A 20,265-nucleotide genomic window follows, 5' to 3' on the forward strand; every position below is an offset into this window, starting at 1 on the left:
CGGAGCCCGGGAAGGGACATGGTAAAAATATTTTTATCTCGTTAAAACGAGATAGTTATCTCGTTTTAATGAGATAGTATCTCGTTAAAACGACATAGTATCTCGTTTTAATGAGATAGTATCTCGTTAAAACGACATAGTATCTCGTTAAAACGAGATAGTTATCTCGTTTTAATGAGATAGTATCTCGTTAAAACGACATAGTATCTCGTTTTAATGAGATAGTATCTCGTTAAAACGACATAGTATCTCGTTTTAATGAGATAGTTATCTCGTTTTAATGAGATAGTATCTCGTATAAGTCCATTGCATACTGGAACCGGGTGGTCCCTGTATTAAGCCTATGGGAGTGAGAGAATTCAGTAGTCCACGGGTTAACAACATAATACCCGCGAGGCTAGACTAGACTGCGCGCGCTCGCTGCTTAATGCAGTAATAGCGTATATAGCCAGGCGGCCATGCCATGCCAGGCCTTGTACGTATGTACTACTATTAAGTTACGTCTACGGTAGATCGACTGAATTCAACCAGAAGTTGCCGGTTGCAATCGCGAGGATTGAAGGTTAGTTCACTTTTTTTACTTATTTATGGCCGGGTCATTCAATGTAAAAGTGAACAAACAGCTAATTTAACAGATTTGCTCTTTTTCGCGATCAGTTCTAGATCTGTGTAACGTTAATTTTAAGACTGCTCAATTAGCAGACTGCAGTCCCCATCGGAAGCGCCCTGTTCTGGGGCCCGACGCTTCAGGCTCTCCGCGGTCTGGGTCTGGGACCCTGGCCTTGGGCTTGGCCTGCTGGGAAGGCTGTGGTCATTTTGCAAGCTAGAGACAAAGTAAACTAGATCTAGACGTTACTTTTTTACGTGCTCGCATTGCAGTAGAAGTGTGGAATTTTCGTATGTATAGATCTAGACTAGACTCTAGGTCTAGTCTAGATATACGAGGAAAAAGCAAGCAAATGTCAGAATTGTAAAAAAAAAAAAACCTCATATTCCACGGCTATTGATGTCTAGTGTGTAGAGTCTAGATCTAGATTCAACTATGCAATATGCAATACACCGCAACTTAGTCTTAGTATAGATCTCGATCTATTTCAGCCGCGCGGCGGATCCAGGATTTTTTTAAAAGGGAGGGCCGAAGTTGGACCGAAATATCAGCCTCTATTTGGCGTTGACGGTTGGATCCGCTGAGATTGCATATCTGGCTTCTCTAAATGCCTCTGAGCTCTGTCATTTTGTCAAAAGAATGCCCCCAGAAAGATGGTTATTCCTGTCTAGGCCGAAGTCTGCTCAGCCTCAGGGCCTCATCAGGCACCAGAAAAATTCGCTGACCAGCGAAAAAAGTGGAAAAAATTATCCTTAGCTTTTTCAAGTGTCTGTTTAGATCTAGTCTAGATCTACCCAAAATATTCCTTGACAAGCAAACAAAAAGGAGAAGGGGAGGGCCATGGCCGATTCCCCCCCCCCCTTGATTCCGCCACAGTATAGATTCTATGACTATGTTGTTCAAATTATTTGCTAGGTACCAGTTTACTAGTAGGTTTATTGTCACCCTTAGTCCTTACACTTCTAAGTTCTAGCCATGTAATAACATTAACAGTAACTGGGATTTTGTCAAAATGTTTACATTTACGTATCTAGAGGCTAATAAAAAAAACATCAGTGCAACACTGTTGAGTATGTTGAAGCACTAAAAATAGAGGATTTATTTATTTAATAAATTTACTGTCTTCATATTAACTTTCATTGCTAACATGTTGAGCTATTTGATAAAATTATTTTTTTATTTTTTTTTTCTCAGTAAATTTACAATATTTTAATGTTTAAATGTTGCTGAAATAGTTACTTGACAAATGCAAAGTAAGATTAATAAACAAAAACCAGTGTGCATGAAAAGTTTATTTAACCAGTTCTTTGGGGGGAAAAACACTGTTGCCTGTGCGTTTTAGATAGGTATACACCATGGGGCTAACGTAGTGAGCCCCATGCCTGCAGGGGTGGTTTATTGTACTAGTAACTACAAGTGTAGAAAATCAATAAGTTTTGAAATATTATAAATAAGGACTAGACCTAGACTGCATGCATGGCTGGAATACTCCCCCAGGGAGTGGAGAATGTGCATACATTGTGTGCGGGCAATCCTGATTGAATCCGATGACCGGGGACGGGGTAATAATAATCTGTAAACTGCTTAGATACATTATTAATGTCTTACTCTTAAGCACTATAAAAAAGTGGATTATTATTATTATTGATTGTGTTTTCAATATTTTAATTTTGTATTCATTGTATTTCTTCAGTAACTTAATGCCTGGCTAAAACATCGACAAACTTAAACTAATGTCATACATAAGTGTTAATACATGTGTAGGATCTACATCTATATAAGTTAGTTGGGAGTAGACTCTAGACCCTATATCATACATGTATGTATATGGTCCATCCATGCATGGACCACATACTCATCTCCCATCTTCCAAAAAAGAATAGCTAATGATTTTGGTAACAAAAAAATTGCCTCACTAATCATCACTGCTTCTTTGTTTTCTGTCTTCAGCGTGTTCTTCGGCAACACTGAGGCAGCATTTGAGAAGAAATATCCCTCAGGCTCAGCTCACCAATTGAAGGACAAGGACAAGGGTTCTATCCAGAGTTTCCAAGTAAGATAATTCCTCTTATAATCCTATTCAGTGTAAGTGTTAAAAAAAGAAACTGAATTGAAATAAGAAATTAAATTAGATAGAAGAATAGGCAGCAAGATGAGGGGTAATGGAATGTAAGTTCTAGGAAAAAGTTTTGAAAACACTTGTAACGATTTCTGGATCTGGATGTATACGATGCTGGACCAGTTGGTATATGATTGCAGCAGATAAGAGAGGGCGCAAAGAATAGATAGTTGAATCGTAGGTGGCTCTTCTCAATCTTAGACTTGAACACCTTTGATGATGGACAGACTATTGATTACTTATTAGAGTACAGACTCAGTAATTTTGAATCCAAAGGACCTGTAGATGGTACGTACTGAACTGATAGACTCTTAGAGCTGTAGCGTACCTTTAGGATAGACCTAAACAATCCAATTTTCTGGGCATTAGTTGGCACATAACCTTATTCTTGAAACTTATGACCTAATTCTTGTGCAGCCCTGATATGGGTATTAATTGCACAGGTCACTTACTGACTTTTTCTTAAATTCTCTTTTTAGGCACAATTTTTGTAGGGTGTTTTCTGCAGCTGTGACCCATGCATACACACCCTAGCCTCCAGCACAGCATTGACCACCCAGCTAATCTCATTCAGGTATGACTTTCTGGGATTGATTTGAAGCTCAATGAACAGAAGGCTCAAGATTAGCTATTGTCACCTTCATCAGGGGTGGGTTCATTAGGATCAGGGGTGGGGGCTAAATGGAAAAGGGAACAGATTTATCAATTTTTTTACATGTTGGCCTTGAGGTGTAGATGGGCAAGAAACTTTTTTAAGAATGGGGGAAAATGTGTTGCCATGGTAACGACATATTATGCCAACAATTGAGGGGAAAATGCATTTTCAAATTAAACTTGGCACACATGTTTGCTTTGAAGTGTAGATGTGTAGGACACATTTTGGGACAGTGACAGAATGTGTGTTGCCATGGTAACGGCATATTATTCCAAAAACTGAAAAACAAAACATACTGTGACGCAATGAATAACTGCGCGGGGCGGGGGTATTAATCACCTTCAGTGATATTTCTAGTTATTATTATGATTATTATGAGTATGACTAAAATGTTATTATTTTACTAATAGCATTATTGTTATATTGTTATAATATTTTGTTATTTTTTATCTTTCTAGGTTCCTTCATACATATGCTCTGGCACATCGACATCAGATTGATTTCCAATAGTCGGTTGACTTGGTGGGAAAGCTTAGAACTAATCAAAGCCAAGATCAGCATTAGCATCAGCGTCAGCATTCCACTGAACACAGTCAATGGCTGGCCGTGATCATTTGATCAGTTTGTACTTTAACCTGGGAATGTCCTATAAGGAAATCATTTATATCTTAGCACAAGAACATGGCATAGAACTTAGTGAAAGACATCTCAAGAGGATATTAGCTCTGAATAACTTTCGTCGCCGACATTACACTAACTTAGCTGATGTGGTACAGTTTATTGAGCATGAGCTTCAAGGGTCAGGTCAGTTGCACGGATACCGCATGATGCATGCTAAATGCAGACAGAATGGTATGCATGTGAGAAAGGAGGATGTTCGTGTCATTTTAAAGTATCTGGATCCAGAAGGCGTAGCAGCCAGAACAGCTAGACGACTAACCAGACGTTCTTACTTTGCTAAAGGACCAAATCATGTGTGGCACGTTGATGGATATGATAAACTAAAGCCGTTTGGATTATGCATCAGTGGATGCATAGATGGCTATTCACGAAAAGTAATGTGGTTGAATGTGTATAATACAAACAATGATCCAAAATTAGTAGGAGGATACTTCTTGGAAACTGTTATGGAATGTGGTGGCTTCCCTTGCAAAGTTCGTGCTGATCGTGGCACCGAAAATGGACACATTTGTGCCTTTCAAAACTTCTTTCATCATAATTATGACTTAGAACGAAGAGTGTACATCGAAGGATCAAGCACTAGCAATCAAAGGATTGAATACTGGTGGGCATTTTTGCGGAAGGAATGTACACATTTTTGGATTGAGACCTTCAGAAGGCTGTCAGACAGAGGGGACTTCACTGGAGACTTTCTAGACAAGAATCTTGTTCAGTTCTGTTTCATGAGCATTCTACAGGTGAGCACCCTACCAGAAAGAACAGTCATCATGATGACTGATTTACAAGTCATTGATGCAATGGTGGCATCAGAGTCATCAAAAAGGCAGCAATTGGAACCCTTGAAACCCTTGAAATAATAGTTCTAAATAACATTAGATTTAATGGCAAATAGGCCAAATAGGCATCAAACAGTTATCAAAAGGCATAATTTGGCATCAGACATCATACAGACATCAGGAGCCATCATTTGGCATCAGGCATCATAAGTCATCATTGGCATCAGAAGTCATCAAATTGGCATTAGAGAAATGATATCAGGAAAATGGTCATACATGTAAATCATTTAGGTTTTTTTTTTCTCCTGACCTGCTCCGACCCATACAATGTAACATTTGACCCTGACTGACAAATACATGTAAATTGTTCTGAATTATCAAAGTTTCTTAAGTAGAATTATACAAAATATAAACAAATAAAACAAAAGGTTGCAAAAACAAAGAAATACATAAGATATTCATTAAACAATACATTATTTGACAAAGAAATATTTTGCTACTGCATTTTTTTTTGTTAAGAAAATTGTTACACATGTCATAAGGAATGTTCAACCTTTTTAAATTGATTTAGATGGCAAAATATGATTTTCTGCATAAATTTGCATAATTAGTTAAAAATAGAGTTTTTGAAAAATTTATTATACGGTCTTGTAGTTTGCATCAGACTGTACATTGGTGGAAAATGTTGCATCGATCCACGGCCGAGATCAGAAAGGGCGTGGTTGCTCCAGCCCCCCCCCATGATGTTGTTTGTATATGTACACGTCCTGAGTCAAGTCAGATAAACTTCCATTCATAACCTGTTCATAGTTGTGCTATCAAAAAGGCTTCCTCTCTAAGGCTTTTTTAGTGACTAAAACTTAAATTTTTGGAGGCATCATAAAGCCTTGTCCTAGAAACTTTCACAGTGATGACTAATGATGCCTTCTTCTGAACAAATAATGCCGTGATGCCTGAATGATGACTGTGATGCCAGTTTCTGATGGTGCCTATTCTGATGACCATTGATGCCTCCTGATGACCAAATGGTGCCTATTGCTTACCGTACCAAAATGATGTTTTTTGATGCCCAAATGATGTCTTACTTTACTAGTGATGCCCAAATGATAATTAATTTTTCTGGCCAGGCATTTCACTCTTCTTAATGATTTAGAAAAGCACTGGTTACCATGCATCTTTGTGACAGAACTTGGAATCTAGTCATTGAAAAAATTGTGTTTCTTATTACATTTACAATATATTTTATTTTATGAGGGTTGGGGGCATTCACCCCACATGCTGGTACATGTACATGTAGGTATATGTGCCACAAGTACAGCAGAGGCAAAATTAGGGGGCTCACCAAAAATGGGGGTTCACTGGAACTAAAGATCCAAGGAGTTCAGACCTCAAAATGTGCTTTGGAACTACATCTAAATCTGACTTAACTATGTAAAGGCATGTTGAATAATGTAATGCTTTGGAACAGTTTACTTGCCACAAAAGCTGGATATGCAAAGAACTCTTATCCATGCGAATTACATTCCTCACATGGCAGCCGCTCCTCTGAGGCAGCCCGGTGTCACATTTGAAGGTTTGGGATAAAAGACTAAGCATGATTCAATGGAATTGAAAAGGTGAAGTATTGTCACTTATTGTCAACATTTGTGGGCTCTGGAACAAAAATATGAAAATTTGCCATGTAATTAATCTGAAAGTTACATGCATCAGAATTTTTAGGGCATAAAATTGGGGCATTTCAGTAGCATATGTGTACCGTACAATATATTGTGAGTGCACAATACAATTAACTGCAGAGGACTTAGACCAAGAATATGGCCTTAATATATCAGGTTCTTAATCAAGTAGTTCTATATTGCCGTAATTGGATTACTAATAACTTAAAGTTGTATTTATCAGATTCGTTGCACACAGTAATTTCACCATGGTAGTATTGTTTCACAAATTATTTTACAGACAGAGCTAGACAAGATGGCTGATATATGGAACAATCACCGTATCCGACCCTCTGTGAATCTCCATGTACCAAGTGGCCATCCAATGATGATGTATCATACTCCACAAATCTGGGGTACTGAAGATCAGCTTTGCACCAATGTTGATGATGACGATCTGGCTGCATGCATAAGTGATGCTGTATTCCGATCTACCGTACCATGCGACAAAGATGTATATGACTTGTGTGTGTATATTATGAAAAGAGACAACCTTGATCAACCAATGGAAGTCCAGGATGCCTTAGAATTGTACATCCATCTGAAGCAGGAGATTACTGTGTTGCTTTAAATATATGCATTCAGGAAATTAAGCTGAAACCCCTGAAGCAAAATATATCTTAACCCTCAATAGCCCGGGGGGGGGGGGGGGGGGGGCTAAATTTTCACTCAGTTATTGCTAATGTAAGGATTTACCAATTGTATGCTTTGAAATTTCTGTTGAAAAGACATTTTATTGAATTTGAACAATTACATGTCTGAAATTGTGATTTTTTTTTTTTTTTTTACTTGTCTTCGAATTTCTATAAATTTCCATCTAATTGTTACATAACAGTTATTTCTCTGCTCCACAGTGGTACTTCATCTTCAATAGATATAGATGTAAAGGTGAAAATAGGCACCCACACACATGAAAAGCAACGTTACAAGAAGAAGAAAAAATTGACACAGAAGGCAAAAACATGGACATCCAACACTATTGTTGTCACATAAGACATTTGGGAAACGAGCAAGATGAATGACAGGTATAACTTTAATTGCAAGTAAACAAAAATAACACTTCGACAACAGACTGATTTATACAAACACAGTCCTTTGATTTCAGGAATCAGAACATGGAATCAGTGAGGAATCCCTCAACATCTTATTGAAATATGTAGAGGTTAATATCTTTTGTATGCTTTCTGAATGAGATAGGTCAAGTTTTGTTTTGATTACCAAGAAAAATGACCTTTTGTGATTTTTTTTCCCCTAAATTTTGTATATTATTGCTGTTCGCCTATGACATCACAAATTCTTATCAAGAGAGGGCGACGTGGAATTTATCAAATTTCAAGAAATCATAACTCTTGAATGGATCATCTAATTTTGCTCAAACTTTCACTAATCTGCTTAAAAGTTAAATATTTATGTTAATGATGTATGGGTATAATTGTCCTTAAAGTGACAGCTGGAATATTAAAATACTTACATGACCTTTGATTTTGGCTAAATATGGGGGTCCCCATGCATGAACAATATACCCACCAAATTTTTTTTTATTTTAATTTATTCACATTTTTGTAAGCACTATGGACAGATGACATTTTGATCTCTTAGTTTTACTCCACCTGGGTGGCTCTACAAAGATGGCTAGCCATAGGGAACATAATAGTATACCTATTATGTAATGGGAGCTTGCTCATCTGTCGGGACCAATTAAAAAAAGTCTTCATTGAATAATTGATTGAATTTATTTAACCACGGTAAAAAACTTAAACATAAATCATACAGAAATTACATTGAATAGAACTACACAGAGAAACAACCTAGTAATAATAAGCATAATTAATTAAGCATGATAATGAAATGAATACGATAACAATGAGAGAAACATAATAAAAACAAGAAAACCTAACAATACATGTAAGATGTCTGTGTCATTTGTATAGTAACTGAAGGGAAAAGGAGAACAAAGATGAGGGAAGAAGAGGACGCGAGAGCATATAGGGGGAAGTCTGAGGAGAAAGAGGAAGAGAAGGGGAGAACATAAGACAGAGAGAGAGAGGAAGAGAAAGAGGGAGGTGGAGGTTGGGGGGAGACTGACACTTTAATGGTACAATGCATCTACCTCTGCTTCAAAGAGCTTACGATTTGAGAAAAGATACTCTTTCAGGCAACACGTTGTATAATTGGACACCCGTATAGATAAATCCCATTGTTTGTTTTGAGTTTTCCTTAAGATAGTTTATGGCCGGAATTTCTGAGCCCGTAAGAACATCCTTTTAAAGAAATGTGTTCGCATAATGACGTAGGAAGCAATTTGTAAACAAGTTTGAAGATCTATCCTAGGGCTTTCCTTTTCCAACGTATTTGGACACGGTCAATTTTACTAAGAGAATAGAGCAGATCAGTACTAAAAAGACTTATCAATGGACAAAACCGTTCTTCTCATGTAATAACCATGAACTAAAAAACAAGTGCATCGGGCACTGATATAAGTTAACAATTAATACAATACATGTAACTAGTACAGAAAAATTATGAAACAAAACAATGTCAGAAAAATGTAACATCATTAACAAGAGCCCTGTGGGGATAGATGCTCTTCTCAGCATGCTAATTAATTAACTTGACGCTATTTCTTGTCAAGCCCCCACATGTATATCATCACTTCAAACTGAACAATTCAATTTTGATAAAAATGTAAAAAAAGTTCCCAGATGCGGCAGGATGGACAGCGCACAACTGACAGGATGCGAGTCCTTGGCTCAGGTGAGCTGGAAATGTAACAATAATTTTAAAAGAAAAATACCTAACAAAAGACAACTACAAGGGCAAACTCAAAACTTGCTACTTTGTTCTTGACCGTGAACAAAATGGATGATTTCAGGAAATTATTTTTTTCCCAGAATTTCAGGGTTACGGTTATTCCACTCTAGCCCATTCCTCCAAAGTAACCTGTAATATAACAAATATATTCATATCTGGAAACAGGAGTACCAACATAAGAATTATGGGTGCATATAAAGAGTTATCATAAGGGCATGCTGACGAGCAGTTTAACTTTAACTAATCATTAAACTCAATTGGCAATGCAATGAAAATATGTAATCACTATTTACATGTGAAAATTGGCAATTTTACATTAAATTTTGCAATTATTATTCATTTTGATTAATGTTATATCCATTTTAATTTTTTTTTCAGACTATGAGAGGAAAAAGATAATAATTGTTGCCAATTTGAGGAGTGAAAGCTGATTAATTCAGACCTGAAGAAAGCTCTGTATCTCTATGGGTTAAATTAAACTTCACTAAGCTGGAGGAATAACTGACAAAACCTAGGCAATGTTATTAGCAACCATATAATGCATTGTAAAAATCGTCATGAATTTTGATTAAAAAATTCCTGTTCTAAAAACCGTATTCACTGCCATTGAGCGATGTCACAGCATTTAAAAGAATCTATAACAAGGAATTTAAAAAGAATTAAGAAAACTAAAATAATCATTAGAGAAGGGAAAAAAAGTGCAAGTAAAGGTGAACTTGCTATTACATGTAATGCATGTCACACCATGCAACGTGTACTGTGCATTGATGGTAGGCCATTATTATGACAGGGACGTTAGGGACCTGCTACAGAATAATTTGAAACTATTCATACTTCATGCAGACATCTGGACGAGTTTTAAAGCAAGACAATCAAATGTTTAACATTCCACTGCCAATAAACTAAAGTTAGATATTGGAGTCAAATGAAAGCTATGAATTTTCTTTATGAAATACCATACTTCATATTTATATTTTAAATCATGAAAGAAATTTGGTATTGACATTTTAAGGATCATTTCCTCCAAAGTTTGTGTCATATCGATTGACAATACATGTTGAAGATCTATTTAAACACTTAAAAACATCTCTTCGAAAATACAGGTTAACACCAATTTTCCTAACTTTGAAGTATGCGCGAGACAAACCAAAAACAACAAACACAAAAAAAAAATCATGCAATGTCCATGGCGAGGTAGCCACTTGAAAGTACCGCTTGCCACTCTGATCTGAAATCTCTATATGAAGTATAACTTGTTGGCAGCTCAAGCATTGGTCCGCATGTGTGAGCCACTGGCCTTCGAGCTAATCCAGTGGTATTTGTGAATTGTACAGAAATCTGTGTGGCAGTCATTACAGGCGAAGCTGTCAAAAATCTCAACAATGTGCCTAGACCTTCTTCGTTTTGGGCTCGGATGTATTGCTGCAAAAATCTAAGCGACTGGGCCTCCTCCCTTGTTTGAGGATTTGCGGCAAGTAAATCACAGACTTTCTTAGGAGTAGGTTTTAGAGAGCCATACATTATCTTGATAGAGTTAACATCTGGAAAAGCTGAGTGTAGGGCATCTCTGACCACCTTTCTCATGCCCTCCAGTGCATACATACTCTTCTGTATGATAACTTTGTGGGCCAGTTGGTAGATTGTGGGCCGGACATTTTCCCCTTTAGGGATAGAGTGACATCCCTCACGGTCTAGAATGTCTTCAAATATGTCTTGCTCGTCATCTGACAGAACATCTCCTTGTAGAGCCTGCTTCACTGTAGCTCTTTCAAGTGGACTAAGAAACAGGAGGAATGTTTCAAGTAAGTCCTCAGTTGACACTGTCTCCTCTCCAAACATGACGGCTATTAGAAAGGCTGGGGCCAATTGCACAGGGAAAATGTTATGGTCAGAGTATCCCTTTGACAAAATCCTCCCTATGGACAGCCATTCCTCCAAACCGTATTCAGGGTTCAATGAAGGCACCCTGTAATCCTCGCCATCTGCAGATGTATTAAAAAAGGAGTTCCAAAATGCACTATATGCTTCTCTAGATACTCCTCTGGCATCCACTCCTAACTCCTCTACAAAAGTTACCTTCAACTGGATACTAAGGATCTCAGGCGTCTTGAAAAGTGCAATCATTTCAGCTTGGATATTGCTTCGATGTAAACGGATTTGCAGAGCTTTTGTATCTGAAGGAATTCCCGCATCATCTAACTGAAGATCATAATCTATGGCAGCTTGTTGAGGGTTTGCACGTTGAATTTGAGCATCAGCTTGTTGTTGGCTTCTTGGTTGAGTGTGATCGCCATTTTCAGTAGCTTGATGTAGGTTTCCTGGTTGAGTTTGAGCACGATTGTCAGTGGCTTGATGTAGGTTTCCTGGTTGAGTTTGAGCACGATTGTCAGTGGCTTGTTGTAGGTTTCCTGGTTGAGCTTGAGCACGATTGTCAGTGGATTGTTGTAGGTTTCCTGGTTGAGTTTGAGCACGATTGTCAGTATCTAGTGTTTGGTTTCTTGGTTGAGTGTGAGCACCATTGTCAGTGGCTTGTGCTTGGTTTGGAGGTTGAATTTCGGCACTAATATTAGTGGATCGTTGTGGGTTTACAGATTGACCTTCAAAGTCCGAGAATCCCAAATGTATTGGTGGTAATTCACAATCATCATCTATCATGCAACCTCCAACATATTCAAGGTTTAATGGTAATGTTTCATCTAGCTGAGATTGTGTGCCTTCATCACTTTTTCTCCCAAACTGGACAACATAACAGTCACTTGAATCACTTTCTTCTTCTGGCTGGTTTTCACTTTGATTGTCTGAAGAGGTTTCTGTCGATGGTTGGTCTCTATTTTTTTTTTTGGTGCACAGGTATAGTCTCAAAACACGTGATTTCGCATTTTCATACAGTTCGCCTACAGTGGAATTCCTCATCTCACATCCTCTAAAATCTTGAATGTCCACTTCGTAGTCTTCAATTTTACCCCTTTTGGATTTACCATCAGGGAAAAATAGCCCTTTTGCAGTTGCAAGAAGGTTGTCTAGTCCTTCGCTCTTGTTTGCTCTTATTTCTCTTGTCCCTCCTCCGCCTTGACTCCTCACTTGCTTTAATTCCTTTGTTGCATAGTCAAAATCCATCCACCCTACTTCTAATTTTCGTGTATCTTTGTGTGCATTGTTACGTTTTTTTGAGGGGGGATTGTCATCAACTGACTTTTTTTTTCTTGAAAGTCTTGTTCTCAGCCTTTCCAGAAGGCTTGACGATGGTTTTTCGTTTTTAGTTTGACACCTGCAGAATGCCCTTGCAGCGAGTCTATCACCGAAGGCAGGGAGGTAGTCCTTCAAGCATTCATCATCCATTTCAAGCAAGGCATGGCAGTCAATCTGAGAAGGAATTAAAAAAAAAAAACATCTTTCAGATGGGAGATTAGAAGCGAATGCTCTTCTATATTACACATGGTAACCATACTTCAATAAACCCCAAATTACTCTTTAACAAGGGCAACGCAAAGCGTAGCATCCTCTAGCCTGGTACAAATTTACATAACTAGCAATTATTGCAATTTAATGAGCTGTGACCTTTGACCTTTGACTTATATACTCAACAACATTACTTACGTTATCGAATGGAAACCACATTTTTGCATATATAATTAGCTATTTTGCATATTTGATGAGCTATGACCTTTGACCTACATACATAAGATCATGGGTGAACTGAATAAATTATTTGCCCATTGAACCACTGCTGTTTTTATCTGTTCTTTAACCCTAACAGGGCCGGGGGACGTTTCGTGCGATATGTCTGCAACGCAAACAAATTCTACCGCGAAGTTTCAGGACTTTTTTCTTTCAAACCTCTCGCATCTTTTGACACCAAATTTGCAATGCCTGGGCGCGCGGTTCCGAAGGTACACAACATTTGGCACTTGCACGTCGGACCAAAAACTGCTAAAAAAAAACGTGATTTCATGTACATTTTCAATACAAATTGTGTTTTCAGAGAAAATTCATAGATGTATGAATATTTTTACTTCTATTGATTAAAATTAATTAATTCTATGTTGTTTATGATCGCAAAAGTGTCACCGACAAATTTTGTCGAAAAAAACAATAAAAAAACAAAAGGTCAAAAAACAAAGAAATACATGAGAAATTTTAAAGACAATAAAATACACAAGAAATTCAGATTGATACGGGAATTTTTTTCAAGTTCATTTGCTAAAAATACTACGTAGAGTGTTTAGACCAAAATTAGCACTTTTGGACCTTTAAGTGATTTAGAGCAAAATGTCTGATTCCATGCATAAATTAGCATAATTAATTAATATAAAATAAAATTCAATAAATTCAGAAAAATTAAATATACAATTTTGTAGATTATGTCACAAGCATCGTGTGCACGCCGATTTTTGTGGCGATTGCGCAGTCGACCCCCCCCCCCCCCCCTGCTGTGAGATAGCCTAAATAACTCGGCCTCTTTAGGGTTAAGCCTAAATATTTGCCTGTCTGTATGTAAACTTACATTACATTACTTACAACACATAAAGACTGGTACATTTCTTGGAATATCAGCAAAATATCTTGATTTTTGTAAATATCTGGAAAACAGACATCCTTCACCAAAGTTGAGTGATCTATGACATTGACTTTTACATATTGGACCAGCATCACATGTAAGCATTGGCTATCAATAAAATTCTCATCAAAATGAATTACTACAATGGAGTCCCTTACCTCACCTTATAGCTATAAATTGTCGATACCACTTAGGTTTTTTGTTCTGTGAGATTTTGGGTGTAGTTTTATCATTAATTTTCAAGTTTTGTTTTCCAATTTGCCCTGTAAAATCTTTGTTGAATTAGAGAATTTTCATCCATCTACTTAAAGAAGAATGTAGCAACATCAACCCTACCTAAAGTACTTGACAAAGTGCTCGATGTACATAAACCTATGGCACTATTTTCGAGATGCCCCCTTGGAAGTACCCTTTTTTGCTAATTTCACCAAACAAGGGGGTTGAGCAACCACTAGGCTCACCTGATCTCACTTTGCTTTTAAAAACTTCTAAAATTTATACCAAATGGTCACATATCTTTCTACCCATAACAATGGAATATGCAGAGGTATAATACTGCAATCACCAAAAGAAATAGGATGCTTGACTTTCTTGTGACAAATCTCCATAGCTAAATGTTTATCTCTACACTTCAACATATGACAGTAAGCACATTTATATGCAGAGCACTTTCTTTTGGCTTTGGTATTACTTTTGAAAGAAACAAACAGACATTAGCCTGCACACATGAAATCTGTTTGCAGCACTGGAGTATTATAAAGGCATTACCAGTTTCTTACATCATTTCTGTCACATAATAATGTGCCTTTTCCAATACTTTTGATTCTTTTAAAAAAGGAGATATGAACAGTATGTATACACAAAGAGCTACCTTATCTTTCTCCATGGCTCTGAGCAAAGCTTCCTCCACTTGTCGTTCCTTCAGGAAATCTATTAAGGATTTCTGTCCACCTTTCGCCATGTTTTCAGAGTCCATATCCTTAACACAATCTGTAGCTATCTGCAGGAGAATTAAAAAATAAGATTTATAAATATTACATGCAAAAATCAGGAAGTTTACAATCAATGAAGAAACATAATGTCCAAGTCTTAATTTATCCTTCTCACAAATCTTCAAACATCTAACTAATAAAGAAAGAATGCTTATACATCTTCCAAAGATAGAATGGAAAGAGAATTTGGTAAGATGCATCATGAGTTTTGAGGGGGCATCTCAAAAGAAGGAAAAGTCTCATTTAAAAAAAAAAAAGAAGAAGAAGAGGACTGTAACTGTAATAGTTGCCATGTGCATTCCATGTTTCCAAGGAAACAATTCAAGTGTGCACATGTGCACTGGGAAAAATAAGGGGATTAATGCTCACCTGAGCTTACAGATGAATTCACATGCTCCCTGTGGAGCTGCTAAGGATATGGGACCTCATTGGGGCCACATTACCATTTGCACAACCTTGCATTACCTATCTCTACAATAATAACACATTTAATTCAAATAACCCCCCCCAAAAAAAAAAAAAGAACAACGACAACAAAAACAAAACAAAACAAACAAACAAAAAACTGTTACCCAACACGAGTCCATTGGGCTACTCTGGGAACTGTCATGAACAAGTTTTATTCTCCACTTGTATAGGTATCTAAACACTGTAGTAATGTTATATTGAATGTTTCAGTTCTGGAACCAAATAATATGCTTGAAATTGCATGACTAAATTCTTGTTTCTTTGGGAGAAATATATATGACTGGAAAGCCAATACAAAACTAGACAACTTTGCTGGACACAATTTTTCTTCATAACGATTGCAGAAAAAGTTACAGCCCTTTGAATTAGGAGTGTCTGGCAGAATGCGGCAAAATTGTCACTCCCTAAAATAATGGGGCACACAGGGGTTTCATGGTTGGTCGCACAAAGAGTTACAAATGTGGAAGATGTAAACATGGCCATGAGGACGGAAAAAGCTGCAGAGGATCCAAGAAAAATCATTCAGGAGTGCATGGAGGCATGGCAGAGAAAGATGGGACATTGTGTAAGACTCCAGTGGGATTGCTTCGAAAGGGAAAACTCAAAGTCTGTAATTTGGGTATATATTTCTTTTGTGATATCAGTCCTGGAACTTTTCTGACACACCTCGTACATGTATATCTGTTCCACTTACTTGGCATCTGTGGATAGCATCCTTGAAGAAAATGCCTAAGAGCAGGTTGGTGAGTTGAAGGTTAATTCTTCTCAAATGCTGCCTCAATGTTGCCAAGGAAAATGCTGAAAATGAAAAAAGGAGGGAACAGTGACGACTAATGATGCATTTTTTTTGGGGGGGGGGGGCTTAGGTAGTGACTAACAATTACCTACATTTCTTGAAATATAATAAAATGTTTAGTCTTTCTGTTTTTTGAAGAGGTACATGTATGAACTTACTATAATATGCAACTTGTGAATAATTTACCTGTTGCTGATTCTCACTTGCAGAGAGTTTGAATTAAGTTACATTGAGCTCCTATCCTCATGGATGATTCCTATAGTCATACATATATCGGTTACAATCTGAAAATGCATTTTTTTTTTAAATACATGAAACATTTCATTATTTACTTCAATCGCATTATGGTTAATGTCACCACTCCAAGCACTGCCATTTATTTCATCATTGGCATTGAATTGCCAGTGACAGCTTACCATTTCCATAGTCTAGTGCCATAGACTTTGTACATGGTGAAGGTATACACATGGAATGAGAGGTGAATCGAACCACACTTTAGCCCCTTTCTTTTATCTTTAGAACAATCTTAAGACATTTATTGAGTTACATGCATGATTAAAAATTGTACATCCATGGGTAGAATTTTGAATGATTCCTGCCAAGTTTGGTTACATGTGATCATGCATTTTGACCAAAAAAATTGATAAATCTGTTCCCTTTTCCATTTAGCCCCCACCCCTGATCCTAATGAACCCACCCCTAATGAAGGTGACAATAGCTAATCTTGAGCCTTCTGTTCATTGAGCTTCAAATCAATCCCAGAAAGTCATACCTGAATGAGATTAGCTGGGTGGTCAATGCTGTGCTGGAGGCTAGGGTGTGTATGCATGGGTCACAGCTGCAGAAAACACCCTACAAAAATTGTGCCTAAAAAGAGAATTTAAGAAAAAGTCAGTAAGTGACCTGTGCAATTAATACCCATATCAGGGCTGCACAAGAATTAGGTCATAAGTTTCAAGAATAAGGTTATGTGCCAACTAATGCCCAGAAAATTGGATTGTTTAGGTCTATCCTAAAGGTACGCTACAGCTCTAAGAGTCTATCAGTTCAGTACGTACCATCTACAGGTCCTTTGGATTCAAAATTACTGAGTCTGTACTCTAATAAGTAATCAATAGTCTGTCCATCATCAAAGGTGTTCAAGTCTAAGATTGAGAAGAGCCACCTACGATTCAACTATCTATTCTTTGCGCCCTCTCTTATCTGCTGCAATCATATACCAACTGGTCCAGCATCGTATACATCCAGATCCAGAAATCGTTACAAGTGTTTTCAAAACTTTTTCCTAGAACTTACATTCCATTACCCCTCATCTTGCTGCCTATTCTTCTATCTAATTTAATTTCTTATTTCAATTCAGTTTCTTTTTTTAACACTTACACTGAATAGGATTATAAGAGGAATTATCTTACTTGGAAACTCTGGATAGAACCCTTGTCCTTGTCCTTCAATTGGTGAGCTGAGCCTAAGGGATATTTCTTCTCAAATGCTGCCTCAGTGTTGCCGAAGAACACGCTGAAGACAGAAAACAAAGAAGCAGTGATGATTAGTGAGGCAATTTTTTTGTTACCAAAATCATTAGCTATTCTTTTTTGGAAGATGGGAGATGAGTATGTGGTCCATGCATGGATGGACCATATACATACATGTATGATATAGGGTCTAGAGTCTACTCCCAACTAACTTATATAGATGTAGATCCTACACATGTATTAACACTTATGTATGACATTAGTTTAAGTTTGTCGATGTTTTAGCCAGGCATTAAGTTACTGAAGAAATACAATGAATACAAAATTAAAATATTGAAAACACAATCAATAATAATAATAATCCGCTTTTTTATAGTGCTTAAGAGTAAGACATTAATAATGTATCTAAGCAGTTTACAGATTATTATTACCCCGTCCCCGGTCATCGGATTCAATCAGGATTGCCCGCACACAATGTATGCACATTCTCCACTCCCTGGGGGAGTATTCCAGCCATGCATGCAGTCTAGGTCTAGTCCTTATTTATAATATTTCAAAACTTATTGATTTTCTACACTCGTAGTTACTAGTACAATAAACCACCCCTGCAGGCATGGGGCTCACTACGTTAGCCCCATGGTGTATACCTATCTAAAACGCACAGGCAACAGTGTTTTTCCCCCCAAAGAACTGGTTAAATAAACTTTTCATGCACACTGGTTTTTGTTTATTAATCTTACTTTGCATTTGTCAAGTAACTATTTCAGCAACATTTAAACATTAAAATATTGTAAATTTACTGAGAAAAAAAAAAAAAAAAAAATTTTTTATCAAATAGCTCAACATGTTAGCAATGAAAGTTAATATGAAGACAGTAAATTTATTAAATAAATAAATCCTCTATTTTTAGTGCTTCAACATACTCAACAGTGTTGCACTGATGTTTTTTTATTAGCCTCTAGATACGTAAATGTAAACATTTTGACAAAATCCCAGTTACTGTTAATGTTATTACATGGCTAGAAGTGTAAGGACTAAGGGTGACAATAAACCTACTAGTAAACTGGTACCTAGCAAATAATTTGAACAACATAGTCATAGAATCTATACTGTGGCGGAATCAAGGGGGGGGGGAATCGGCCATGGCCCTCCCCTTCTCCTTTTTGTTTGCTTGTCAAGGAATATTTTGGGTAGATCTAGACTAGATCTAAACAGACACTTGAAAAAGCCAAGGATCATTTTTTCCACTTTTTTCGCTGGTCAGCGAATTTTTCCGGTGCCTGATGAGGCCCTGAGGCTGAGCAGACTTCGGCCTAGACAGGAATAACCATCTTTCTGGGGGCATTCTTTTGACAAAATGACAGAGCTCAGAGGCATTTAGAGAAGCCAGATATGCAATCTCAGCGGATCCAACCGTCAACGCCAAATAGAGGCTGATATTTCGGTCCAACTTCGGCCCTCCCTTTTGAAAAATCCTGGATCCGCCGCGCCGCTGAAATAGATCTAGATCTATACTAAGACTAAGTTGCGGTGTATTGCATATTGCATAGTTGAATCTAGATCTAGACTCTACACACTAGACATCAATAGCCGTGGAATATGAGGGTTTTTTTTTTTTTACAATTCTGACATTTGCTTGCTTTTTCCTCGTATATCTAGACTAGTCTAGATCTATACATACGAAAATTCAACACTTCTACTGCAATGCGAGCACGTAAAAAAGTAACGTCTAGATCTAGATCTAGTTTACTTTGTCTCTAGCTTGCAAAATGACCACAGCCTTCCCAGCAGGCCAAGCCCAAGGCCAGGGTCCCAGACCCAGACCGCGGAGAGCCTGAAGCGTCGGGCCCCAGAACAGGGCGCTTCCGATGGGGACTGCAGTCTGCTAATTTAATTGAGCAGTCTTAAAATTAACGTTACACAGATCTAGAACTGATCGCGAAAAAGAGCAAATCTGTTAAATTAGCTGTTTGTTCACTTTTACATTGAATGACCCGGCCATAAATAAGTAAAAGAAGTGAACTAACCTTCAATCCTCGCGATTGCAACCGGCAACTTCTGGTTGAATTCAGTTGATCTACCGTAGACGTAACTTAATAGTAGTACATACGTACAAGGCCTGGCATGGCATGGCCGCCTGGCTATATACGCTATTACTGCATTAAGCAGCGAGCGCGCGCAGTCTAGTCTAGCCTCGCGGGTATTATGTTGTTAACCCGTGGACTACTGAATTCTCTCACTCCCATAGGCTTAATACAGGGACCACCCGGTTCCAGTATGCAATGGACTTATACGAGATACTATCTCATTAAAACGAGATACTATCTCATTAAAACGAGATACTATGTCGTTTTAACGAGATACTATCTCATTAAAACGAGATACTATCTCATTAAAACGAGATACTATCTCATTAAAACGAGATACTATGTCGTTTTAACGAGATACTATCTCATTAAAACGAGATAACTATCTCGTTTTAACGAGATACTATGTCGTTTTAACGAGATACTATGTCGTTTTAACGAGATACTATCTCATTAAAACGAGATACTATCTCATTAAAACGAGATACTATCTCATTAAAACGAGATACTATCTCATTAAAACGAGAT

The 20,265-nt window shown here is 37.4% G+C and overlaps 2 protein-coding genes across 2 annotated transcripts; one reads left to right on the plus strand and one right to left on the minus strand.

Annotated features, from left to right (window-relative positions):
• Nucleotides 1-289: 289 nt before the first annotated feature.
• On the plus strand, nt 290-7,214 carry LOC115930014. The gene is made up of 5 exons (XM_031000332.1): nt 290-562; nt 2,558-2,660; nt 3,206-3,300; nt 3,840-4,799; nt 6,795-7,214. Exons 4-5 carry the CDS (start codon nt 3,978-3,980, stop codon nt 7,122-7,124), a joined length of 1,152 nt encoding a protein of 383 aa, XP_030856192.1. The 5' UTR covers nt 290-562; nt 2,558-2,660; nt 3,206-3,300; nt 3,840-3,977; the 3' UTR covers nt 7,125-7,214.
• A 353-nt stretch (nt 7,215-7,567) lies between these two features.
• On the minus strand, nt 7,568-19,955 carry LOC105438559. The gene is made up of 6 exons (XM_031000331.1): nt 19,678-19,955; nt 17,591-17,693; nt 16,951-17,045; nt 16,077-16,180; nt 14,794-14,922; nt 7,568-12,727 (listed from the first exon to the last, which is right to left on the minus strand). The coding sequence occupies exons 5-6, from the start codon at nt 14,896-14,898 to the stop codon at nt 10,538-10,540; spliced, it is 2,295 nt and encodes a 764-aa protein (XP_030856191.1). The 5' UTR covers nt 14,899-14,922; nt 16,077-16,180; nt 16,951-17,045; nt 17,591-17,693; nt 19,678-19,955; the 3' UTR covers nt 7,568-10,537.
• Between the last annotated feature and the right edge of the window lie 310 nt (nt 19,956-20,265).

Source organism: Strongylocentrotus purpuratus, unplaced genomic scaffold (assembly GCF_000002235.5).
Source record: "Strongylocentrotus purpuratus isolate Spur 01 unplaced genomic scaffold, Spur_5.0 spur5_scaffold_6, whole genome shotgun sequence".
Lineage (NCBI taxonomy): Eukaryota > Metazoa > Echinodermata > Echinoidea > Camarodonta > Strongylocentrotidae > Strongylocentrotus > Strongylocentrotus purpuratus.

Bases quoted from the DNA above. Each gene is read 5' to 3' on its own strand.
- LOC115930014 (XM_031000332.1), top strand. From the start codon at position 3,978: ATGGCTGGCCGTGATCATTTGATCAGTTTGTACTTTAACCTGGGAATG. The intron at 4,800-6,794 runs GTGAGCACCCTA...ATTATTTTACAG, and splicing joins GTTTCATGAGCATTCTACAG to ACAGAGCTAGACAAGATGGC.
- LOC105438559 (XM_031000331.1), bottom strand. From the start codon at position 14,898: ATGGACTCTGAAAACATGGCGAAAGGTGGACAGAAATCCTTAATAGAT. The intron at 12,728-14,793 runs GTAGCTCTTTGT...ATTCCTTCTCAG, and splicing joins GAGCCATGGAGAAAGATAAG to ATTGACTGCCATGCCTTGCT.